The sequence below is a fragment of the Prionailurus viverrinus genome, chromosome A2, assembly GCF_022837055.1.
Source record: "Prionailurus viverrinus isolate Anna chromosome A2, UM_Priviv_1.0, whole genome shotgun sequence".
NCBI classification, from domain to species: domain Eukaryota; kingdom Metazoa; phylum Chordata; class Mammalia; order Carnivora; family Felidae; genus Prionailurus; species Prionailurus viverrinus.
The window spans coordinates 52,584,500-52,605,979 of record NC_062562.1 but is presented as its reverse complement, the minus strand read 5'-3'; the positions used below and the strand labels follow the sequence as shown (position 1 = coordinate 52,605,979).

At 41.0% G+C, this 21,480-nt stretch overlaps 1 protein-coding gene across 6 annotated transcripts in view; it reads left to right on the top strand.

The window, feature by feature from the left end:
* TAMM41 (TAM41 mitochondrial translocator assembly and maintenance homolog) overlaps positions 1-21,480 on the top strand; it is a 49,902-nt gene that overhangs the window by 6,499 nt on the left and 21,923 nt on the right. For 5 of the 6 annotated variants that reach the window (XM_047849808.1, XM_047849805.1, XM_047849803.1 and 2 more), the window contains exons 4-5: positions 6,800-6,950; positions 20,790-20,935. In XM_047849808.1, the coding sequence (XP_047705764.1) occupies positions 6,800-6,950; positions 20,790-20,935 (297 nt within the window). The remainder of the gene's footprint in view (positions 1-6,799; positions 6,951-20,789; positions 20,936-21,480) is intronic. The other variant, XM_047849809.1, reaches the window with a different exon arrangement.

Genomic DNA, 21,480 nt, shown 5'->3' with positions numbered 1-21,480 from the left:
CCATGAAGGAGTCTTTTCATAGTTTAAGAACTGTGTGACATAGTCACAGTTGCTAATGTCACAGCAAGGAACGGTTTTTGTGCTGTTAGACAGTCTCAGGCCCCACAACAGGGTACATGGATTGTTCTCAAATGTTTCCTATAAGAGGGACTATGCTGCTCCCTTTTTTGTCATTTACGGCAAAAATTAAAGATTTATACAACCTTAGCTCACTTGGTTGTGCCATAAAAATCTCTCTTGATATACATGGGCAGTCACAATTCTCTTGCCTTGCTTCTGGGCTTAGAATTTAATAGTGCAGCTCATTAGAACAGCCAGAACCGCTTGATCAGGGCAATAGTTACATGGGTAAGTCTATATATGAAAATTTGTCAAGCTGTTCCCTTTAAACTTGTGCACTTCACTAAAAACATTTAAGTCCAGAAGCAATAGGCTTACTGAAATAACTTCATATTTATGTAGATGAATTTCTCATTTCTAAGCTGCATAATTAATAAAGACAATCTAGTAAAGCTGAATAATCAGTAAAATAATTGAACAAATAGATGTAATTGAAAATTTGTGTATGTTAATTTTCTTTCCATTTTTTCTTTTTTAATTTACAAAATGTGTAGCCTGATGGAAGAGTAATGCAAGTGGAATTAGAAGCCTTGGGTCTTATTCATTCATGCCACTTATTAGCTGTTTATGTGAACTTGAGAAACTTGTTTGATCTTTTTGAACCTCAGGTAATTTATCTAGGATAAATACAGTGCTTGTCCTGCCTGCCTCACGAAGGCCGTGACGAGTAGAAGCAGAATGAAAATGCTGGAAAGAACATGGGTATTTTAGACTCAGATCTAGGGCTTGGATCCCAGCTCTGACACTCCCCAGCTATGTGACCCTGCACCAATGACTTAATTTCCCTGAGCCTTGGGACATCCTCATCTGTGTATGACGCTGACAGACACCAACCTTAAAAGGGATTTGAGAAATGCCTAAATCTAAAATGCCTGGCACTGGGCGCCTGGGTGGCTCAGTTGGTTAAGTGTCCAACTTCGGCTCAGGTCATGGTCTTGCAGTTCGTGAGTTTGAGCCCCGCTTCGGGCTCTGTGCTGACAGCTCAGAGCCTGGAGCCTGCTTTGGATTCTGTGGCTCCCTCTCTCTCTGCCCCTCCTCCACTTGCACTCTATCTCTCTCTCTTTCAAAAATAAATAAACATTTGTAAAAAAAAAAAAGAAAGAAAGAAAGAAAATGTCTGGCACTTAGTAGATACTCAGGAAATGATCTTTACTTTCTCTTTGTCCTTGCCTATCTCGGTTATTTTGAGATAAAGTGAGATACTGAATGTGAAAATGTTGTATTTTGCTCTGTACTATGATTTGTGCTTACAATATTTCCATTTTTTTTTAAATAAGCTTTAGAAAATGAAACACCGTGAAATCTCAGAATTTAAGCCCTGAAATGACCTCAGATTTCATCTAAATGTCACATATCCTGGTAAAATAAAACCAGCAACTCAAGACAAGTAGTAGCTGCTACACCCATCTTGATAAAAATTGCATTTCTCATCTAACTTGAAAAAGAAAATGTTATCAAGAATGATGACTATTCTTCAGGCTTATTAAGTTTCTAACTCAAGAAAACTAGGCTATCTTAAGAATCACTTGAAAATAACACATGGTTGGGGCGCCTGGGTGGCGCAGTCGGTTAAGCGTCCGACTTCAGCCAGGTCATGATCTCGCGGTCCGTGAGTTCGAGCCCCGTGTCAGGCTCTGGGCTGATGGCTCAGAGCCTGGAGCCTGTTTCCGATTCTGTGTCTCCCTCTCTCTCTGACCCTCCCCCGTTCATACTCTGTCTCTCTCTGTCCCAAAAATAAATAAACATTGAAAAAAAAATTAAAAAAAAAAAAGAAAATAACACATGGTAAAAAATAAAATCAAAAATTATAAATGGGCAAATTAACTTTCACCCATTAGCAGCTTCCCTATCACCTAGAAATCACTGCTAACCAGAGAATTCGGTGATAACTATCTTTAAACCAATGATTTTTGCCACTAGGTGGCAGCAAATAGTAATGAAACTTGAACAAATCTGATAAAAAGAGGGTTGATAGCATTGTGGACAAAAAAAAAATGATTGAAGGTCTTAGAATTGTGAGAATACGAGTGCGAATTCTTTGCTTTTATGTATTTTCAAAGAAGTATTTATGTTAAATGATATTGTCTAAAGCTCTAAAATTGTCTTCCATATTGCAAATAGAATTTCTCAGTTCATGTCTTTAAAGGAATATACAGAGGGTATGTGAGAATTCACTGTACTTTCCAGTCAGTTTTGCTATAACTCTAAAACTGCTATAAAAAATAAATTTTATTAATAATAATAAAAAAAGAAATATAGGAGCGCCTGGGTGGCTGAGTCAGTTGAGTGAATGGCTCTTGATTTCTCCTCAGGTCATGATCCCAGAGTTGTGGGACTGAGCCCAACAACAAGTTCTGTGTTGAGCATGGAGCCTGCTTAAGATTCTCTCTCTCTCTCTCTCTCTCTCTCTCTCTCTCTCCCTCTCTCCCTCTCTCCTTCTCTCCCTCTCTCCCTCTCTCCTTCTCTCCCTCTCTCCCTCTCTCCCTCTCTTTCTCTCCCTCTCTCTCTCTCCCCCTCTCTCTTTCTCCCCCTCTCCCCCCGTCTCTCTCTCCCTCCCTCCCTCTCCCTCTCTCCCCCACTTGTGTGCGTTCTCTCTCTAAAAATATATATAAAAGAAATAAATATAAAATATAAAAAGATGGACATTTCTGGAAAAAATTGAGTGTAAATTAAATTTCTATTATACTTTACCATTAACTTACCTTGTAATTGAGGAGATGAACTATTTTTATTTCTAGGGCAGCTTTAAGTTTCCGAGTCATTTCCCAAGTCATATTTCTATGAAATATGAAATTTAAAGTATTTAACAGAATCTTGTGGCCAATCCTTTTTTTAGGTCAAAAGAACTCTAAAGTAAAATTAAGTCATTCCCCTAATTTATTTAACCTAAGTCTGGGTTTTTGTATATCTATGTTTAGATAATTTGGCTTGAATTTTTAAGACATTCACATTGACATACAATGTCAATATTTTGCTAGTAATATAGCTTTTTATAACAAATTATTGACATATAATTCATATATCATACAGTTCATCCACTTAAAGTGTTCAATTCAGTGGTTTTTAGTATATTCACAGTTTTGCATTTATTACCATATTGTAAATTTATTGATTTGCTTTTTGCAGATAGAAAATTACCAGTGGTATTAAAGATCCCTGAAAGAGAGTTGGAAAACCTGACTTACTGGTTTGGGCTCTGCCCAGTTGTGAGCAAATGTTTGCGTCCCTAGCCTTTGAAATGCAAAATTTGAGCCATTAATATACTTATTCAGACAACTAAGTTCTTTCTCTGTGGTTGCTAAAGGAATAAAAAAAATAATAACACCACATTGCTGACCCTGGAAAAGCCTGCAGTCCAACAGGCATATAATAAGGTTTCAACTAGGTCGAATGTTCAGTGTTTCTTCTTAGTCCTCAAGCAGTAACCATTTAGAAAAATTAGTCTTTCTGGTCATTTGGAATGGGAAACTTCTGTGAGAAGTGTCATTTGGTTGAGTGTTTGAACACTAGGTAGGGCTGTGTTCCTTGTGAACTGTGACTTCACTTTTTGCAATTCAAGGACTGTCTCCCTGTGACCGTATTATAGAGGAAACCACATGTGACTCTCTTTTTTTTCTGTTTTGAAAGGTACTCACAAATCTCTCCGAGTTGGGCTTTTGAAAGTCCCTTCAAGCATTGCCCCTTCCTCTTCCCAGTAAAGATTTTTCTCCTTGGCAGTAGTGCTAATGCTATCTGTGTGGTTCAGGTCGGGGCATTCCCAGTAAGATACAAACAGCTATTCACAAATCTGAGGACTTTCTTTTTTTCCCAGGCCTCTCTGGCAGCGTCCCAAGAGTTCGCTGGCTTTTCACTCTGAACCACAAATAACAGTGCTGCTGAGACAAGTTCCTAGGTCACCTTACACTGGAGAGCCAGATCAGCACAGTAGCAGAGTCTTCTGAATTGACATTTTTCCTTTGAGTAAGGATGCTTTTATTTTTACTCTCTTAACCTTAAATAGCAAACAGACTGCTTTTCTACAACCTAAGTAGAACAGCTTTCTTAGAGAACAAGTGTATTGCTTTGAATAGGAACGTTTTCCCCAAAGTTACTCTTTGCATCTGTGATTGGTTAGCATCTCAGAATAACCTCTGTTTTTATTTTCTGTAAAAGCCACCAAAAAGAGAGAGGATGAAGAATTATTGAGCAGGACCTGATGAATGAGGATGACAAATAGGGTTTTGGAAGTAAACCTGTGTCACAGGGTTGTAGGAAGAGCTCTGGATAAATCAGGGACCTACGTCCTCTCTTGGGGTGCTTCTCAAGGGGGAGTCTTTTAACCCTCCGGGCCTCAGTCTCCCCATTAGTAAGATAAGGAGGTTCCCCTTCTAGATCCATGATTCTATATGGAATACAAAGTTCATGAAAGTTATTCAAGGAATAAATATAGGTGTTATTATAGCACCCTAACATAGCTTTTAATCATCTTTTCAAGATAAATTAACCAGCACCAAAAAAAAAAAAAAAAAAAAAAAAGTTAGCCAGAACAGATCCCTAACTAAATGCATGAGAATAATTCAAAATATTTAGAGCAGGATTTGCCAAGTATAAGGGTGTTACCCTGATTTTTGCCATCGACTCATTATGCAACCTTGGGCAAGTCAGGCTACTGGACTGCACCTTCATTTTACTTTCTGCAGATGATTGCAATAATGCTAAACTCACCCAAGTGCTGAAAGGCTTAATTAAGGGCTATTAAGTGCTGTAATTACAAAGGAGGAGTTGGTAGTAGTGAATAAAGTGGCTTACCTACCATTTGAGACGTTTGGATGTTATAAATATGCCCTTAGAAAAAAAAGTAGGGACAAAAGGTGAAAGATAGAAGTGAGGTTCTTAAGTTTATAAAATAGTTATGTTTCATAATGCTGTTTTTTACAATTAAAAAAAGAAACTCTATTTTGAGACAGACATCCCTCCTTTATCCTTGCCATCCAATAAAACTTCAGAGTTTCTCATAGTGTATGTCTTTTATGTGCCATCTTAATTTTTCTCAGAAATCATCTTCCTTTGACAAATAAAAGGCAACTTAAGCCCTATTCTCTAGAATGGGAGAAGATTTGGTGACAGCGCCACATTGTGTACGGAAAGCGAATCCATTTTGCTTGTGTGAGAGTCTTTATTAGGGACTTCTAGACCCCTTCCTTGTTTAGAAAATCAGTCCGAAGCAGCCTGATGGTTTATGGATCATGCTGGGAGTGTAAATTGGCACAGCCACTCCGAAGAGCAACTTGGCATTTCTGCTTCTAAGTATGTACTTGAGAGCAGTGGTTCTCAAAATGTGGTTCCTAGACCAGCAGCATTAACATTACTAGGGACTTGTTAGAAATGTACATTTTCAGGCCTGACCCAGGCCCACTGAATCAGAAACTCTGGGGGTGGACCTAATAATATGCATTTTCACAAGCTCTCCCAAGAGATTCTGGTGCTTATTAAAGGTGACAACCCCTCGCCCAGAGAAGCTCTTGAGTCATGCCGCAAGAAAGACCCAGAAGGAAGCTACAGGTCCATATGCAGTATCTCATGATCTAACCAACAACCTTATCAATTTGGTTCTGTTATTAACCCCATTTTACTGATAAGGGATTATGGTCATAGTCACAGAGCTAGTAAGAGGTGGAGCTGGGTCTTGAACACATTTTCTTTCTCTCTCTCCCCCCCGCCCCATATTCCTTTTTCATTTATTTATTTATTTATTTTTAAAAAGCTGGCCAACCAATATCATCAGTTCCCATACTTTTTAATGTTTTCACACCTGTGAGTACCCCAAACCTGGGCATCCCTGTCCTAGATCCCATCCCCAGCCCCCTGCCATCATAGCCTTGTTCAACACATTTTCTTGACTTTACAGTGCAGTCTTCAATACAGAGAATCTCAGAACAGACTGGACCAATGTGTAGTTTAATGGACTTGGTGGAAGTCAGAGAGAGCAGCTTCTGGTGGGTGTATTCAGAAGAAAAATCCTTTTTATTGACCAAGTCACTCACTAGTACATGAGATAGTTTGCATTTATCATTTAATTCGATCTTTGAAACAATTCTTTGCTGCGTATTTATCCTCATGTTGTAGATGAGGACTTAAGTTCAGAGAAGTTAAATAATTTGCCCAAATTCACACAGCTAGTAAATCCCTAGACCTGAACCCATACCTATCCCCAAAGCCATCTGCTTCTACTGTCGCTAATTTTCTTTCCTTTTTCCTTAGTGAAGTTCAAAATAAAGCATGAAGTGCTTAGGTTATATATGGATAAGAACAAAGGTGAGTTCTAAATAAAGGAGTTAAACGCCTTTCTCTACCATGAAATTAAGTAAAGAAGACTGAGACTATAAAATTGTAAAATATAAAATTTCCCGAAGGACATGCATTCCTTTTATACTGACTTCTTTTTCAAAACCCATGGAGAGTTTATTCATTTGAGAGAAATTTTTCTTTCTTTTCTTTCTTGTATCTGATATCTTTGGTTTAGCATCAAATGCAAGCCTCTGGGATTGCTTATTAGAATAGCAATTATTTTGTGTTGGCTGCCTAATCTTCTAAGATCTTTTGGGCTAAGGGTTTGGGACAGCTCCAGTGCATGTGTAAGCCCGTAGCTTGAGCAATACTCTACTGCAATTTTTCTTCTGAATGTTCTGTTTTTTTGCAGGTGAAAATCATAGCAATGAATGAGAATGTTGCTCTTAGGTCAGCCCTTGATAAAAATCTGAAGAGTGCTGTGACCACGGCTTTCCTCATGCTACCCGAAAGCTTTTCTGAAGAGGACCTCTTTATAGAGATTGCTGGACTGTCTTATTCAGGTTAGTAGATCTGGTGCTCACGTTTTCGGCAAGGAGATTTGTTGTGCAGACCAACATTCCACTCCTCACGCTACACAGGAGGCATGGCACCCTTCGTCCTGGATCCCATCACTTCCCGTGCACGTTCCTGCAGGAACCCCATGATTTGCCTCCAAGGTCTCTCCTTCCCACATCTGTATATAGATCACCCCAGGGTAATCTTGCTGTTGTTGTTGTTGTTACTGTTCATTTTCATTTTGAAACAATTTCAAACTGACAGAAGAGTTTCAATAATGATATAAAAAACTCCCATATACCCTTTCCCCAGATTTGCCAATTTTAATGATTCACCACATTTGTGTTGTCATTCTGTTTGTACTAGTGGTTTTCTGACTCTAGTGTGCATCAGAATCCCCTGGAGGGCTTGTAAAAACAGACTCCTGGGCCCACCCACACACAGCTGCTTTGGTAGGTCTGGGGGATGGAACCTAAGAATTTGTATTTCTGGAAAGCGGATGATGCCATTGCACCTCTATGGATCCCACTCGGAAAACCACTGCTCTCTCTGTATCTGCAAATACTGTATTATGGTTTTTTTTTCTGAACTATTTGAGAGTAGTTCATTCATATCCTGTCCCCATCAGGCCAAATGCTTCAGTATATGTTTCCCAAGAACAAGGATGTTCTCTTATGTAACCACAGTACAGTTGCCAAATTCAGGAAGTTTATCACCAATACAGTACTTTTATCAAATTGAGGATCCATAGTCCATATGTTATTGCTGGTCACAGTGATGTCCTTTTTAGTGTTTTTTCCCCCCTCAAGTACATGATCCAGTCAAGGATCACATTTATTAAGATGTCCTCTCTCTTTTATCTTTTAATCTGAAACACTTCCTTAGCCTTTTTTTGTCTTTCATGATATTCACATTTTGAAGTCTCAGACCAGTGATGTTTGTGCCCTGACAAGCAGAGTTTTCTCTCTTCTAAGCAATCCATGGGGAGACATTTGAAGATCATGAATATATTCTGCTTCCTGTCAAACTTTCCTTCCTAGATTAAGCATTCAGTGATGATTCTTGCTTGAACCAGTCTTTACTATGATGGTTACAAAGTGGTGACTTTCCAGCTCCACCTCTCCTTGCACATAAAGGAAAAGCTTTCCCTTCTTCCCCATTCATTACTTTCTTTATCAATCTTAACTTCCTTTCCCTTTCTCCTTAAACCAGTTGTGTTCCTCAGATATGTCAAGGGCCCCCTTCAGAGGGGAAGGGGAAAGCTGAGAAAATAAAGTCCCTGGCCCCTAGCCCCTGACCTGGCCACAACCTGAGGGGAGTCCCCCTTCCTGTTTATTGTAGTAAGGATCTATGTAAAACTTCATTTACAAAAGAGTAGTCTGCTACTTTTAAAATAGTTTGAAAACCACTGTCTTAAATAAATGTCTTCTTTCCCAGCTTTTAAGTGTGAGTCAAGGAACTATGCTCAAAACACTGCAAAAGCAGTTTACTCATTTTCTGAATCCCTGTACAGATAAGATTTCATGGAAATCTAATGCTGAAAGAGACCACTAATGCCTGTTCTTCAGTCTTTTTTTTTCCCCGAAAGGCAGCTTGCAGGACTACAGCTTCAGTTGCAATACTGGGGAGAAAGGAAGTGACAAAACCTCTGTCTTGGTCGCTTCCAGCTCCACGTGGCAGCAGCCCTGCCTTTCGGCAGAAAGTGGAGGAGCAAAGGCTGGTGCGGCTAAGTACCAGGATGAATGGGCCTGCACGCCACATGTGGGCAAAAGGGGCCCCCATGCTCCCCTGTGAAGAAAGATGGACCCAGAGCCTTTTTTGAAGGGCTAACTTGGTGGGAGAGGTGCAGAGCCGATTTCTGCTTTGCCCACATCACTGCCGCTCTTCCATTTTCTCCCCATGATCAACATCAACAGAGTGTTGGCTGGATTCTAGGAGTTCCTATACATTCTGAGCATTGACTAAAGAAGTTTATCAAATGACATAACTGCCTGCACCTATGAGCAGACTTTAAGTTAGCATTCAAGCTGCAATCAGTCTTTAGCTGACTTTTGCTTTGTCTCCTGGAAGGGCCGTGATTTATACCCTTCTCTTCTCCTGTACTGTGAAACAGGTACTGGGTGTTCAGTGAGTACTTGCTAACTCATAACAGTATCATTCTCTGTTTTTGCTTCTTTTATAATAATTGAAACCTCACACAACAAGCCTGTTTGTTCAACAGACATTTCCAGTGTGCCTTCCATGTGGCACACACTGCCCCACGTCCTGGGCATACACTGGTGAGCATGACATGAGTGAGACTCCTCAAGGAGTTCATGTTCTCTTAGGTAGAGCCAGACAGTAAAGAAGCAGTAAGGTCATTTAAGAGAGTGGTAAGCGCAATGAAGAGAAGAAAATAACTCAAGATGAGGGCCACCGTAACGGTGGATAGTCAGGGAGGACCCTCTAAGGTAGTGATGTCTGAGCTCATATCTAATAGTGGCGTGGAGCTTGCCCTGGGCTCCCAGGAGAAGGGCAGAGAGAGAGAGAGTGAAAGAGAGCGCGCTTCCTATGAGGCAGGTCCTCACCTTGGTGTGCCTGGCTCCAACTTTCTCAGCTTCCACTTTTTCCCATTTCTTATCTGGTCTCCTCTTGCTCTCTTATCGTTATATTATTTATTGCTTAACCCAGATTTGGATCTGAGAATTTGACCAAGGATCCCACTTTACTCATTTCACGGAGGTTGGCTTCTTTTTACTAGGACAGGACACAGCACAATTAATGGTTACCTACTCTATAATATAATGGAATTAAAGTGGAATAGTGAGGATAGGGAAGGATCTAGGCCCTGCAGGTAGATACCTTTCACAGGTATGAGACCTGCCTCAGGCCATGTGTTGAAAGGCAAGCTTTTCCTCTTGCCTTTCCTAGACTTCTGAGAACCCAGTATCCTTGAACTGATTGGATTCTAACCTTTCTGCAAATCACCTAAATCTCCCAAGCCCCCGGAATATTTCAAACTTTAAATTATCCACCAATCTCATTTTTATTTACAGCTTTGACATTTATTTTGTACCGTTTCCATGTGAGAGACAATATGTTGTTCCTAACCTGCGTAGGTCAGCATTTCTCCCTGGAAGGGGGTGGGGATGGGGAGACAGGAAACAGCATCTCTCCATATTATTGGACAAGTTTCTGCCCGTAGTTACTAGCAGAGACAAGAGCTGTCTGTATTACTAGTAGTAATAATAACCCCTTACAATTTTATATAGTATTTAAGGATCACTTTGCCTTGGGGGTCGGTCTTGATGGCTTTGTTGTAAATGATGGTGAGAAAGGAGTAGGTGGAAGATGAGAGCCTGAAAATTGGGAAGGCGAAAGCTTTCTAATCCTTCACTTATTCTTAGAAGTCAGCATTTAAGTAAACAGAAAAGGAAAACCAAATGAGCTTTAAAGGGTCACCTTGACCTTTCTCATGTAAGTGCAAACTATTAAAATGACTAATTTTACATAATGATCCTGGTTTAGCATTTATCAAATGAATCAGCATCCCATACCTCATGAAGAATTAAAGCTATAATTTCTGCTCTAAGGAACTTCACATTAATAAACATGCAGTCATAGTGAGTCAGTGATAGGCTTAAAAACAACACGTGTAAAAAAAGCAGGGAGTGTGAAAGAACACAGCTTGTTTAGGGAAGAAGGAATAGATAGATGTAACTGAAGTCCGTGGCTCATAGTAGGAGAAAACAGTAGTCATTATTATGTGCCAGGAACGACGCTCAATATTTTTGATTGAATAACTAGTTTAACCTTCACAATAACCCGTTCCTTTGTGTGCTGATTTATTGCCCAATTTTAAGATTAGAAAACTGAGGGCCAAATCTGTCTAAGGTCATTTGTCTGGTAGGTTAGTAGGTAGTGGAGCTAGAATGTTATTTATTTATTTATTTGTTTGTTTATTTATTTATTTATTTAAAAAAAATTTTTTTTCAACGTTTATTTATTTTTGCGACAGAGAGAGACAGAGCATGAACGGGGGAGGGGCAGAGAGAGAGGGAGACACAGAATCGGAAACAGGCTCCAGGCTCTGAGCCATCAGCCCAGAGCCTGACGCGGGGCTCGAACTCCCAGACCGCGAGATTGTGACCTGGCTGAAGTCGGACGCTTAACCGACTGCGCCACCCAGGCACCCCTGTTTTTTAATTTTTTTTAACCTTTATTTATTTTTGAGACAGAGAGACAGAGCATGAATGGGGGAGGGGCAGAGAGAGAGGGAGACACAGAATCGGAAGCAGGCTCTAGGCTCTGAGCCATCAGCCCAGAGCCTGACGCGGGGCTCGAACTCCCAGACCGCGAGATTGTGACCTGGCTGAAGTCGGACGCTTAACCGACTGCGCCACCCAGGCACCCCTGTTTTTTAATTTTTTTTAACCTTTATTTATTTTTGAGACAGAGAGACAGAGCATGAATGGGGGAGGGGCAGAGAGAGAGGGAGACACAGAATCGGAAGCAGGCTCTAGGCTCTCAGCCATCAGCCCAGAGCCCGACGCGGGGCTTGAACTCACGGACCACGAGATCGTGACCTGAGCTGAAGTCAGATGCTTAACCGACTGAGCCACCCAGGCACCCCTATTTATTTATTTTTTTAAATGTTTATTTATCTTGAGAGAAAGAGAGAGTGAGGGAGGGGCAGAGAGAGAGAGAGAGAGAGAGAGAGAGAGAGAGAATCCCAAGCAGGCTCCACACTGTCAGTGCAGAACCCAACATGGGGCTTGAACTCACAAACCCTGAGATCATGACCTGAGCTGCAATCAAGAGTTAGATGCTTAGTAGGGGCGCCTGGGTGGCTCAGTCAGTTAGGCATCTGTTTTCAATTCAGGTCATAATCTCACAGTTCCTGAGTTCAAGCCCTATGTCCAGCTCTGTGCTGACAGCTCAGAGCCTGGAGCCTGCTTTGGATTCTGTGTCTCCCTCTCTCTCTCTGCCCCTCCCCTGCTTGTGCTCTGTCTCTCTCTCTCCGGCTCTCAAAAATAACTAAACGTTAAAAAAAGAGTCAGATGTTTAACTGACTGATCCACCCAGGCTCCCCTGGAGCTACAATTTTAGCCCACACTCTTCACCATTTAACTTCACTGCCTCTCTGGTATTTTGGAGAAGAGGTTGTGCCCTGGCCAGGCCAGGCAAGGCATTGAATACAAAGATAAATGAAAGTGGAATTTGACACCCTGTACACAAGCAGGAACCACAGGTTTCAGGCATTGCAAGACGGTGGGAGATTCATTGCTGTGGAAAGATCATTTTGCCAGCACTGTGCAGGAGGCAGAGAGACTAAAACAGGAAAAAGTCTTACTCAACAAATAATGATGAGAGTCTCCTATGCCAAGCACTCTTTAAGCTCTGGGAATGAAGGAAGTAATTAAGGCAGGCATTGTCCCTGCCACTGTGGGGCTTTGATTCTGGTTGAAAAGTCAGTCAGCAAACACATGACAGCACTAGAACAGGGGAGGGAGGCGAATGTGTACATGTTACATTAGTGTAACCAGGGAAGGCCTCTGGGGGAGATGGGGGATGACATCTGAACTGAGCACCACAGATGAGGACCCATGTGGAGGGCCCCCTCCCACCATGAGAGCCGTGCAGGCAGACAGCAAGATAGTTAGGACTGTGTTCGCATTTGGCCGGCCGTGCATCCCCAGCCTCTGGGACAATGCCATGGTACATAGTGGGCACCCTGCACATCTCTGTTGGGTGGATGGACAGGGCGTGAATGGTGATGAGGGCTCGAACTAGAGCAGCACCTCAGAGAAACGTACAAATTCAAATTCGTGTCAAGTCCTTAACTTCTTAAATCAAGTATCTTATTTTGTACCTTCCTTTTTTTTTTTTTTTTTTTGAAACATTGTATTACTTCACCGAAAGCAGAATTAGTGAAGCATTTAAGAGCTGAGACTCTAGAGTCAGAGGCCTGGGTTCGAATCTCAGCTGCACTCTTAATTTTTTTGTTTTTAGGCAAGTTTCTTAGCACCTTGTGACTCAGTTTCTTCATTTCTAAAGAAGGGTCTTATATGGATTAAATTAAATCATACATGTAAATGTACTTAACACAGTGGTTGGCACACAGTAAATGCTCAGCCATTGTTATCTTAGATACGTGGTGTTTATAGATACTAACACAGCCACTTGAGGTTGTAGACAAAAGAAAGAGAAAGATGGCAGTCAGCCCTGACTTTGAAGACTAGCTTTGTAGAAGTGCTTGAACCTCTCCGAGCCCATTTTCTTTTTGTAAAACAAAAAGAACTGTTCTATAATAAGGTTTTCAATGAGATAATATATATAAAAGTCCCAACATCATACCTCATTGATAGTTGGCTCTCAGAAAACGATTACTGTTGTTATTCATTACTGTTATCGTGTATCATTGCTGGCCGCGTAAGTTTTTCTTAAGTTGAGACACCATTATTTGCTCGTTCAGTGGTAGGTGGACACTCAATTTGGCTCCATTTATCATTTTATTAATGACACTGCTGTGAATCACTTTGGAGAAACTACTTTGTAGGGGAAGGGGGCAGAGAGGGCCATGAACTTCCTTGGATATGTTCTCCAAAATGGAATTATATTGTTAGTTATAAGAATTACAAAACTTGTTACATGTTGCCAAATAGTGCTTGTCAAAATTAGGAGGCGTTAGAGTTCACTTACATCAAGTGGATTATTTGGCCCTTTCCTGTCCTTGAGAAGTAAAAAACACCTTTAAGCACTCTTGTGTAAAAGAGAGAATGGGTTTCTTTCAATGCCAGGTTGTCTGAATTCAGGCTCAGCTACTTCTAGGAATAAGACAAAGCAAGGAAGTTGCCAGTTGAGTGATTCTTGGAGGAAAAAAAAATTAGTAATGGGTGCCAGCCCTGTAAAGTGTGAGTAAACATCCTCATTTCTGGACCCTGGTAAGAGCCAGTGAAGAAACTTTCTCTGGAGTGAGAGTTATTAAGTTTTATTCTATGAAAGTCACACCATCTGAAACCTTGCAAGCAGTGTCACTGGATAACTTGCATATTGGAGATTGACTATTTCAGTAATTTGGAAGCATATTTCTCTCTGCTTGCCAAGCTTGAGCTTTTGCTGAAGCCTCAGTTGGAACTCTGTGCTTAGTCACTTGGTAATTTCTGAGAAAGCAGTACTCCAGAAGGGATATTAATTGTCAATAATAGCTAATGTTTTTGGATTACTTACTGTGTGTCAGATACTGTTCTAAGTGTTTTACATGTATTAACTCGTTTAATCCCTGAATCTTATAAACTAGCTACTATTATTGCTTCCATCTTACATTTGAGGTAGTGAAGCCCAGAGAAGCTAAGTAGCTTGTAAGCTTGGATTTAAACAAAAGTGGTCTGGCTCTAGAACCTTTGCTCTTCTACAAAGAATCTGTGGTGGCGGGTGTGATTCCTGGTTCATACGTGGGACAGTCTTCCCCCAGGCCTCAGGGCCCTGGATGTGGCTCCCCACCTCCCTCCCTCCCCCACACCCACCTTGTCATCTTTTTCTGCTTGTGTTTTTTCCACAGCACTTCCTGTTGTCTGATACACTCGTTATTTTATTCACTTGTTGGTTTGTCTTTGGTCTCTGTTCCACTACTAGAATGTAAAGGGCAGAAATGTTTGTCTTTTTTGGCTCACTCTACCCCATGCTTATAATGGTACCTGACACATACTAGGTGAATGAACAGATAAATGGCTGTGATACTGGTGCCTTCCTGAACCAATATCGTAAACCCGATTCCTCCCTGTCTCTTTCTACACTCAGCCATTTTGTGTTCACGCAAGTATGAAAGGAAAGGTGATTCAAATTTGTATCACCAAGTGCATCAGCTGTTTATTCTTATCTCATTCTCTTCCACATTATGAGTTAGTGGGATATGGTGCCTTTTCTGCCACCATGGAGATATTTTGGGAGTTGCAATTTGAATGGTGTGTTAGACCGCCTCCTAGACATGCTGTCTTAGTCATCTTAAAATAGGTATTATTTTGTACACATGCAAAAGAATGAAGTTGGACTCCTAACTCATACTATGTAGAAAATTAACTCAAAATGGATCATGGATATAAGAGCTAAATCTATAAAGCTCTTAGAGTGACTTTGGGTTAGGTAGTGGTTTCCTAGATAGATACCAAAAGCACAAACAACAACAACAACAAAATAGATAAATGGGAAAAATAGATAAATGGGAGAAGAGATTTACAAATCATGTATCTGATAAGGAACTAGTATAAAGAATTCTTGGAATGCAATAAAAAAACAAGTAACCCAGTATAAAAATGGGCAAAGAATTTGAATAGACATGTTTTCAAAGAAAGTATACAAATAGCAAGCAAGCACATGAAAAGATGCTTGGCATCATTAGTCATTAGAGAAATGCCAGTTAACGCCACAGAAACAGTGCTTCATACAATGGCTATAATCAAAAAGACAACAAGTGTGGATGAAGATGTGGAGAAGTTGAAACTTGCATGCATTGTTGGTGGGATTATAAAATGGTGAAGCTGCTTTGGAAAAACAGTTTGGCCGTTCCTGAAAATATTAAACATAGAGTTACCATATGGCCCAGCAATTCTACTCTTAAGTATCTTCCTAAGAGAAATGAGAACACATATCCACACGAAAACTTGTACACAAATGTTCATAGCAGCATTATTCAAAAAAAAAAAAAAAAAATTAGCCCAAAAGTAGAAACAACCCAAATGTCCCTCAGCTGAGGAATGGATAAAAAAATGGGGTATATCTATCCAATGGACCATGATTTAGCCATGAACAGGAATGAGTATTAATACATGGTACAACATGACAAACTTTGACAACATAACACTAAGTCATAAAAGACCATTTATTGTACAATTCTATTTACATAAAATGTGCAGAATGGGCAAATCTACACGTACGGAAAGTAGATTCGTCTTTGTCTAGGGCTGGGGTTGGAAGGGTGGAGGGAGACAGAGAGTGGCTGCTAATGGGTACAGGGTTTCTCTTAGGGAGGCCAAAATGTTCTAAAATTCAATGTTATATAACCCTGTAATATATTCTAAAAATACTTAAAAAATTGAATTGTATATTTTACATGTGTGAATTGTATGGTATGTGAATTACATCTCAAAAAACGCTGTTAAAAAAAAAAAGAATATTATTTTGCCATATCAACATCCAATTTGGGCTCCTTTTCTTAAACACTACCACATAAGAAATTCCACTTCCGTAACCCTCACTGAAATGATCTGTTTTCACAGCACTTGCTGCCTCAAGCAGGGCGTATGTCTTTATATCTCTGATGTCTGGCACAGCTTCTGGTACTTACTAGCCACCCAAATATTTATTGAACTGAAATAGCGGCAGTGTTGCAGTTAGTTTAAGAGGGAAAAGTTAGCCAGTTATTATCTTCAAGGACTCAGGGCCTCCTCTGCCCTCTATCCTTTCCCCGTCCCAAATACATTATCACAGCAACAGTACTGTCTACTTTCCTATTTATGAAGCATTCTCTACTGCCTTAACTCACTTAAATCTAAAAAGGCGCCTGTGCGGTGCCTGGGTGGCTCATTTGACACTGACACCCAGTGAGTGTCCACCTCTTGATTTCAGCTCAGGTCACGATCCCAGGGTTGTGAGATCAAGCCCTGTGTCAGGCTCTGTGCTAAGCATGGGTCCTGCTTGGGATTCTCTTTCTCTCTCCCCTCCACTGCACATGCTTGCACGTTCTCTCTCTCTCTCTCTCTCTCTCTCTCTCAAATAAAAAAAAAAAATAACCTTGTGAGGTCAGTATGATTGTTATAGCCATTTTACAGAGAAGAAACCGACTCGGAAAGGTTAATCTCCAGTCCCCCTGAGACCCTGTCAGACTTGAGAGCCAGGGCCTTACCACTGTATGCTGTAGCCCCTTACATCCCTACCTTGGTAATAAGGCCCCTGACCACTGGAGGCATGCTAGAATCACAAAGCAGGCTGACTGCAGATGCTTCACAAGTCTCTGGGTTTGTTTCATTTCAAAGTTGAAGACAAATTATCTTTTTGGTTACCCATTGTTACTAGACTGGCAGTTCTCTGGCTGGATCGGTCAAGATTTAAACTTATCAGTCGAGGTATAAAATAAAAGCAGTCGGTTTTTCTCAGTCCCTGTGTTTTGTTGCAAACGTCTCTGGAGGTAAGAAAACTTGATTCTTATGATCAAAGTGCTGGGTCATGCTGTGCCCACGATTTTATTCATGTTGTTTTGAAGAAGCAGGTCATAAGCCCATTCGCTTGCTCTTCCCTGTGGCTGACCTAGTTGTGCTGCACGGCAGCTGGACAAATTCAGTTCAGCAGATATTTACTGATGGTGCCTTCCCTGTGCCAGGCGGCGCACAAGGAGCTGGAGATGCAGGGGTGGAGAAGCCCCAGTCCTTGCTCTCAGAGAGTCCCTAGTATTTTCCAGGTCTTTCCTTTAATCACGACATGCCATTGTTCTTTTGGCGAGGATTTGCATTAGTCGGCTTTTACATTTTATTTAAAAAAAAATTTTTTTTTTCAACGTTTATTTATTTTTGGGACAGAGAGAGACAGAGCATGAATGGGGGAGGGGCAGAGAGAGAGGGAGACACAGAATCGGAAACAGGCTCCAGGCTCTGAGCCATCAGCCCAGAGCCTGACGCGGGGCTCGAACTCCCGGACCGCGAGATCGTGACCTGGCTGAAGTCGGACGCTTAACCGACTGCGCCACCCAGGCGCCCCGGCTTTTACATTTTAGTAAAATACAGCCACTCTTTCAGAAAGTTACTGTCTAACATACAAGAACATTTCGTGGAATGCACAGAAAGAGAAGAAATGACACAAATGTGTAGAACTCAGCAATGATGCAAACTGATGTTTCACTTCAGAGCCAGCCAGGTTGGATTCAGAGTTGGATGATGTCCTATCCCTTCAAAGATCGATAGAATCCATTTATAGGCTCTAAATAAAAGCATAAGGATTTACACAAAGGAAAGTTAACCCAGCTCCTCCCCATTCACATTTGCCAAGTTAGCACGTCAGCATCCCATGCATCTGTTTAAAAATGCTAGAGGGGCGCCTGGGTGGCTCAGTCGGTTAAGCATCCGACTTTGGCTCAGCTCACGATCTTGCGGTCTGTGAGTTTGAGCCCCGCGTACCGCTCTGTGCTGACAGCTCATAGCCTGGAGCCTGCTTCGGATTCTGTGTCTCCCTCTCTGTCTCTGCCCCTCCCCTGCTCGTGCTCTGTCTTTCTTGCTCTCAAAAATAAATAAAATATAAATTTTTTTAAATAAATAAATAAATAAATAATAAAAATGCTAGAAGTAATGTGCCAACATTATAGAAGTGAGGGAAATGGAGGAAAATTGCAAAGCAGTGTAACACTAGTCACCTAAAATATCACTCCCCTGATACTGAGAGGTGGCTGTACCTTTGCACCTCAATCTCTTCATCTATAAAATTGGGAATACTTAGTACCTTCTTTAGAAGGCTTTGCCAGGACTAAACAAAGTAACAGTGCAAAGCACACACATACCACAATAAATGTGTACTTATTAGAGCAAAAATAACATTTTTCTGTAATCTTTTTGTCTTGTTTTCCCTGTTTGTTTTTTACAAAGTTTTCTTGTACTTTTGTGTCTTAGTTTCTTGCTTATTATATGATCATTTTCCATCTCACTGTGTGTGACTACTGTAATTCTTTAATGGCCATACGCTTCTGTGGTAGGGTGTGGGTGTACCACTGTAATTTATCCATTCCCCTGCTGTTGGACTTTTGGGCTGCTTCCAGTGTTTCGGTATTATAAATGGTGTCTCAGTGAACATTTGTATGTATGTAGCATATTCACTTACTTACTGGGTCCATTTCATCTCCGTCCTTGTTGCCCTGATGCTAAATGGGGTATAGAATACTATCTACCTAAGAGGATAGGGACGTGCGGATTGAACGAGGTAATACAGCAAAGCACTCGCAACAGTTCCTGGCCCTACCAGATGCTCAGCGGACATTACCACCTGACGTCTGTTTGAGTCTGTTTCTTTAGGCTCACTCTCCAGAGATAGGGTTGTCTCATTCCCTGCTTTCCGAAGGATTTTACCAGTTTATGAAGTCGATAATATTATATGAAAGGACCGATTTCTCTGCACTCTCTTTGGCAGTCATCCCAAGATGTAACTATGTTAACTCTCTTTCCCTTTAAAATAGTGAAAAAAAATAAGTTTGTTCATATTTGGGCAGCCTGTTATGACCGGAACGCATTTCTGCTCACCGCCCTGAACAGATCTGATGTGCCAAGATTAGGTTCCAGAGGCTGTTTCTAAGTCTGTTTTCATGAAGCTTGCAGTCCCCCGCTGCTTTCCATAAAATTGTAGCATAAATTGGTCTTTGGAAGCTTCAAAACCCAGCATATTTTATTCCTTACTGAAGTACATACTATTGGGTGTCTTTATTTTTTCCAAAACAAAGCAAAAGTTTGCTCTAGGAATACCTGTAGTGGCCCATAAGAATTTCAATGATCCCTCCTCTCCTGTCTCCCCAGAGGAAATAAATTGGCAAAGTTCACCGTATGTTTGGGTTTGCCCAGTTTTTACTTATCCTAATGTAATTACTCATCATGCCACCTTCACTCTCAGAAGCGACCTGGTTTGGATGATGAATTACACTGTCACCTCTTCCCCAGGAATTTCTCAGCAGCTGGGGTATCTCCCTACACTTGCTACCTCACCATTTACATGGAGGACTTTCTCCCTGTCCAACAAAAGCTTCAGCCACAGTGGAGGCAAAAGCTTCAGCCTCCCAGGTAACTGGGAGGTCCTCACATGTGCCCAGCCTGTTTTGAATGCACATTATCCCAGTAGGCGTTCCCTCAAGTTTTCACATTTTATCATCTCCCTCCCCTCCCCCATCTTGCTGATAATTGTCATAGGCAGGCCAGGGCACTTAAATTTATGTCAGAAGTAGTGTTATCCTTCAGAACTATATATTCTGCAGCTCAATTCATCCTCACACTTACCTCACATGTAGGTAAATGTAACATTCCTCATTCCTCACCAGTTGCAACTTAAAAAATGATACCTGCTTTCAAGTTCATCTTAAACGTAAACCTCTTCTTACTAGAACTTTTAACACTCACTGCTCTTGTGCTCAAATATAAGGTCCTTTTATATTCATCAAGTATCTCAGAGGCACTCATGCAAACGCAGGAAAAAGGTTCAAGCTGAGTAAGCAGTAGCAATAGCAAGGACGCATCCAAGGAGACACACAACCCCCAGCTCCATGATTGGTCCCAGGCAGAGTTTTGTTCACAGGATGAACCATCATAAGTATAGGACCTTCTACATTGGAAAAACAAAAACAGGGAAGCCTGGGTGGCTCAGTCGGTTGAACATCCGGCTTTGGCTCAGGTCATGATCTCACGGTTCATGAGTTCAAGTCCCGCGTCGGGCTCTGTGCTGACAGGTCAGAGCCTGGAGCCTGTTTCAGATTCTGTGTCTCCCTCTCTCTCTGCCCCTCCCCCAGTCATGCTCTATTTCTGTCTCTCTGTCAAAAATAAACATTAAAATTTTTAAAAAACAAAAACAAAAACAAAAACAAAAACAAATCCACTTCTCAATGGTGATTACCTTTTGTGCTTAGGTAACCAGCATAAAGGGCTTTATGATTTGGAGGCTCTCTTTTCCCCTAACAAGCATCCGCATTCCTTGGGTAATGTATTCACGGCTTCAAAGAGGAAAAGCAAATGTTTTGAATGTGGGATGCTGCTATCTTGAGGTAGTGCAGGATGAATTTGGGGCTGTAGATTATAGATTAGGATGTGGACTCTCAAGGAAAAATTTGTTTTTCCATTTGTTTTAACCAGGCGACTTTCGGATGGTGGTTGGAGAGGATAAGACAAAAGTGTTGAATATTGTGAAGCCCAACATAGCCCACTTTCGTGAGCTCTATGGCAGCATACTGCAGGAGAATCCCCAAGTGGTGTATAAAATCCAGCAAGGCAGACTGGAGGTAAACTGTGTGTGGGAAATAATTTACATTGTTCCTAAGGCAAGAGCTATTTTAAGAGGAAGAAGTAAGGGTTAGAACAGTATGACTAGTGTGATAACATTTGCAGTTTAAAAAGTAAGTTTCATATGGAAACATACTCTTCTGTGTATTTGGAATAATGCTAAAAAGTACCACAAGAGACTAGTAATAAGAGGCCACCTTTGGGGAGAGGAACCAGGGCTGACATGGGAGAGGGACCTGTCTTCACCACGTTTATCTTTTTTTGCCATTTGAAATTCTTATTATGCATACTAATTACTAATCAAAAATGAGTGAAAATAAACTCTCAGATTTACCTTCTTTTCGCCCCCAATCCCATTTGTGTCCCCAGATGTAACCTTACTGACAGTTTGGCATATATTCTCCCAGATCTTTTGTGTGCATTTTTGTATTTATTTGTACATATACACCTGTATGAAGAAGTTTGGTCTTTGGTTTTGTTTTGTATAAATGGACTCTTACTTACACATATTATTCTGATGCTTATTTTTTCCCCAGTTGTTATG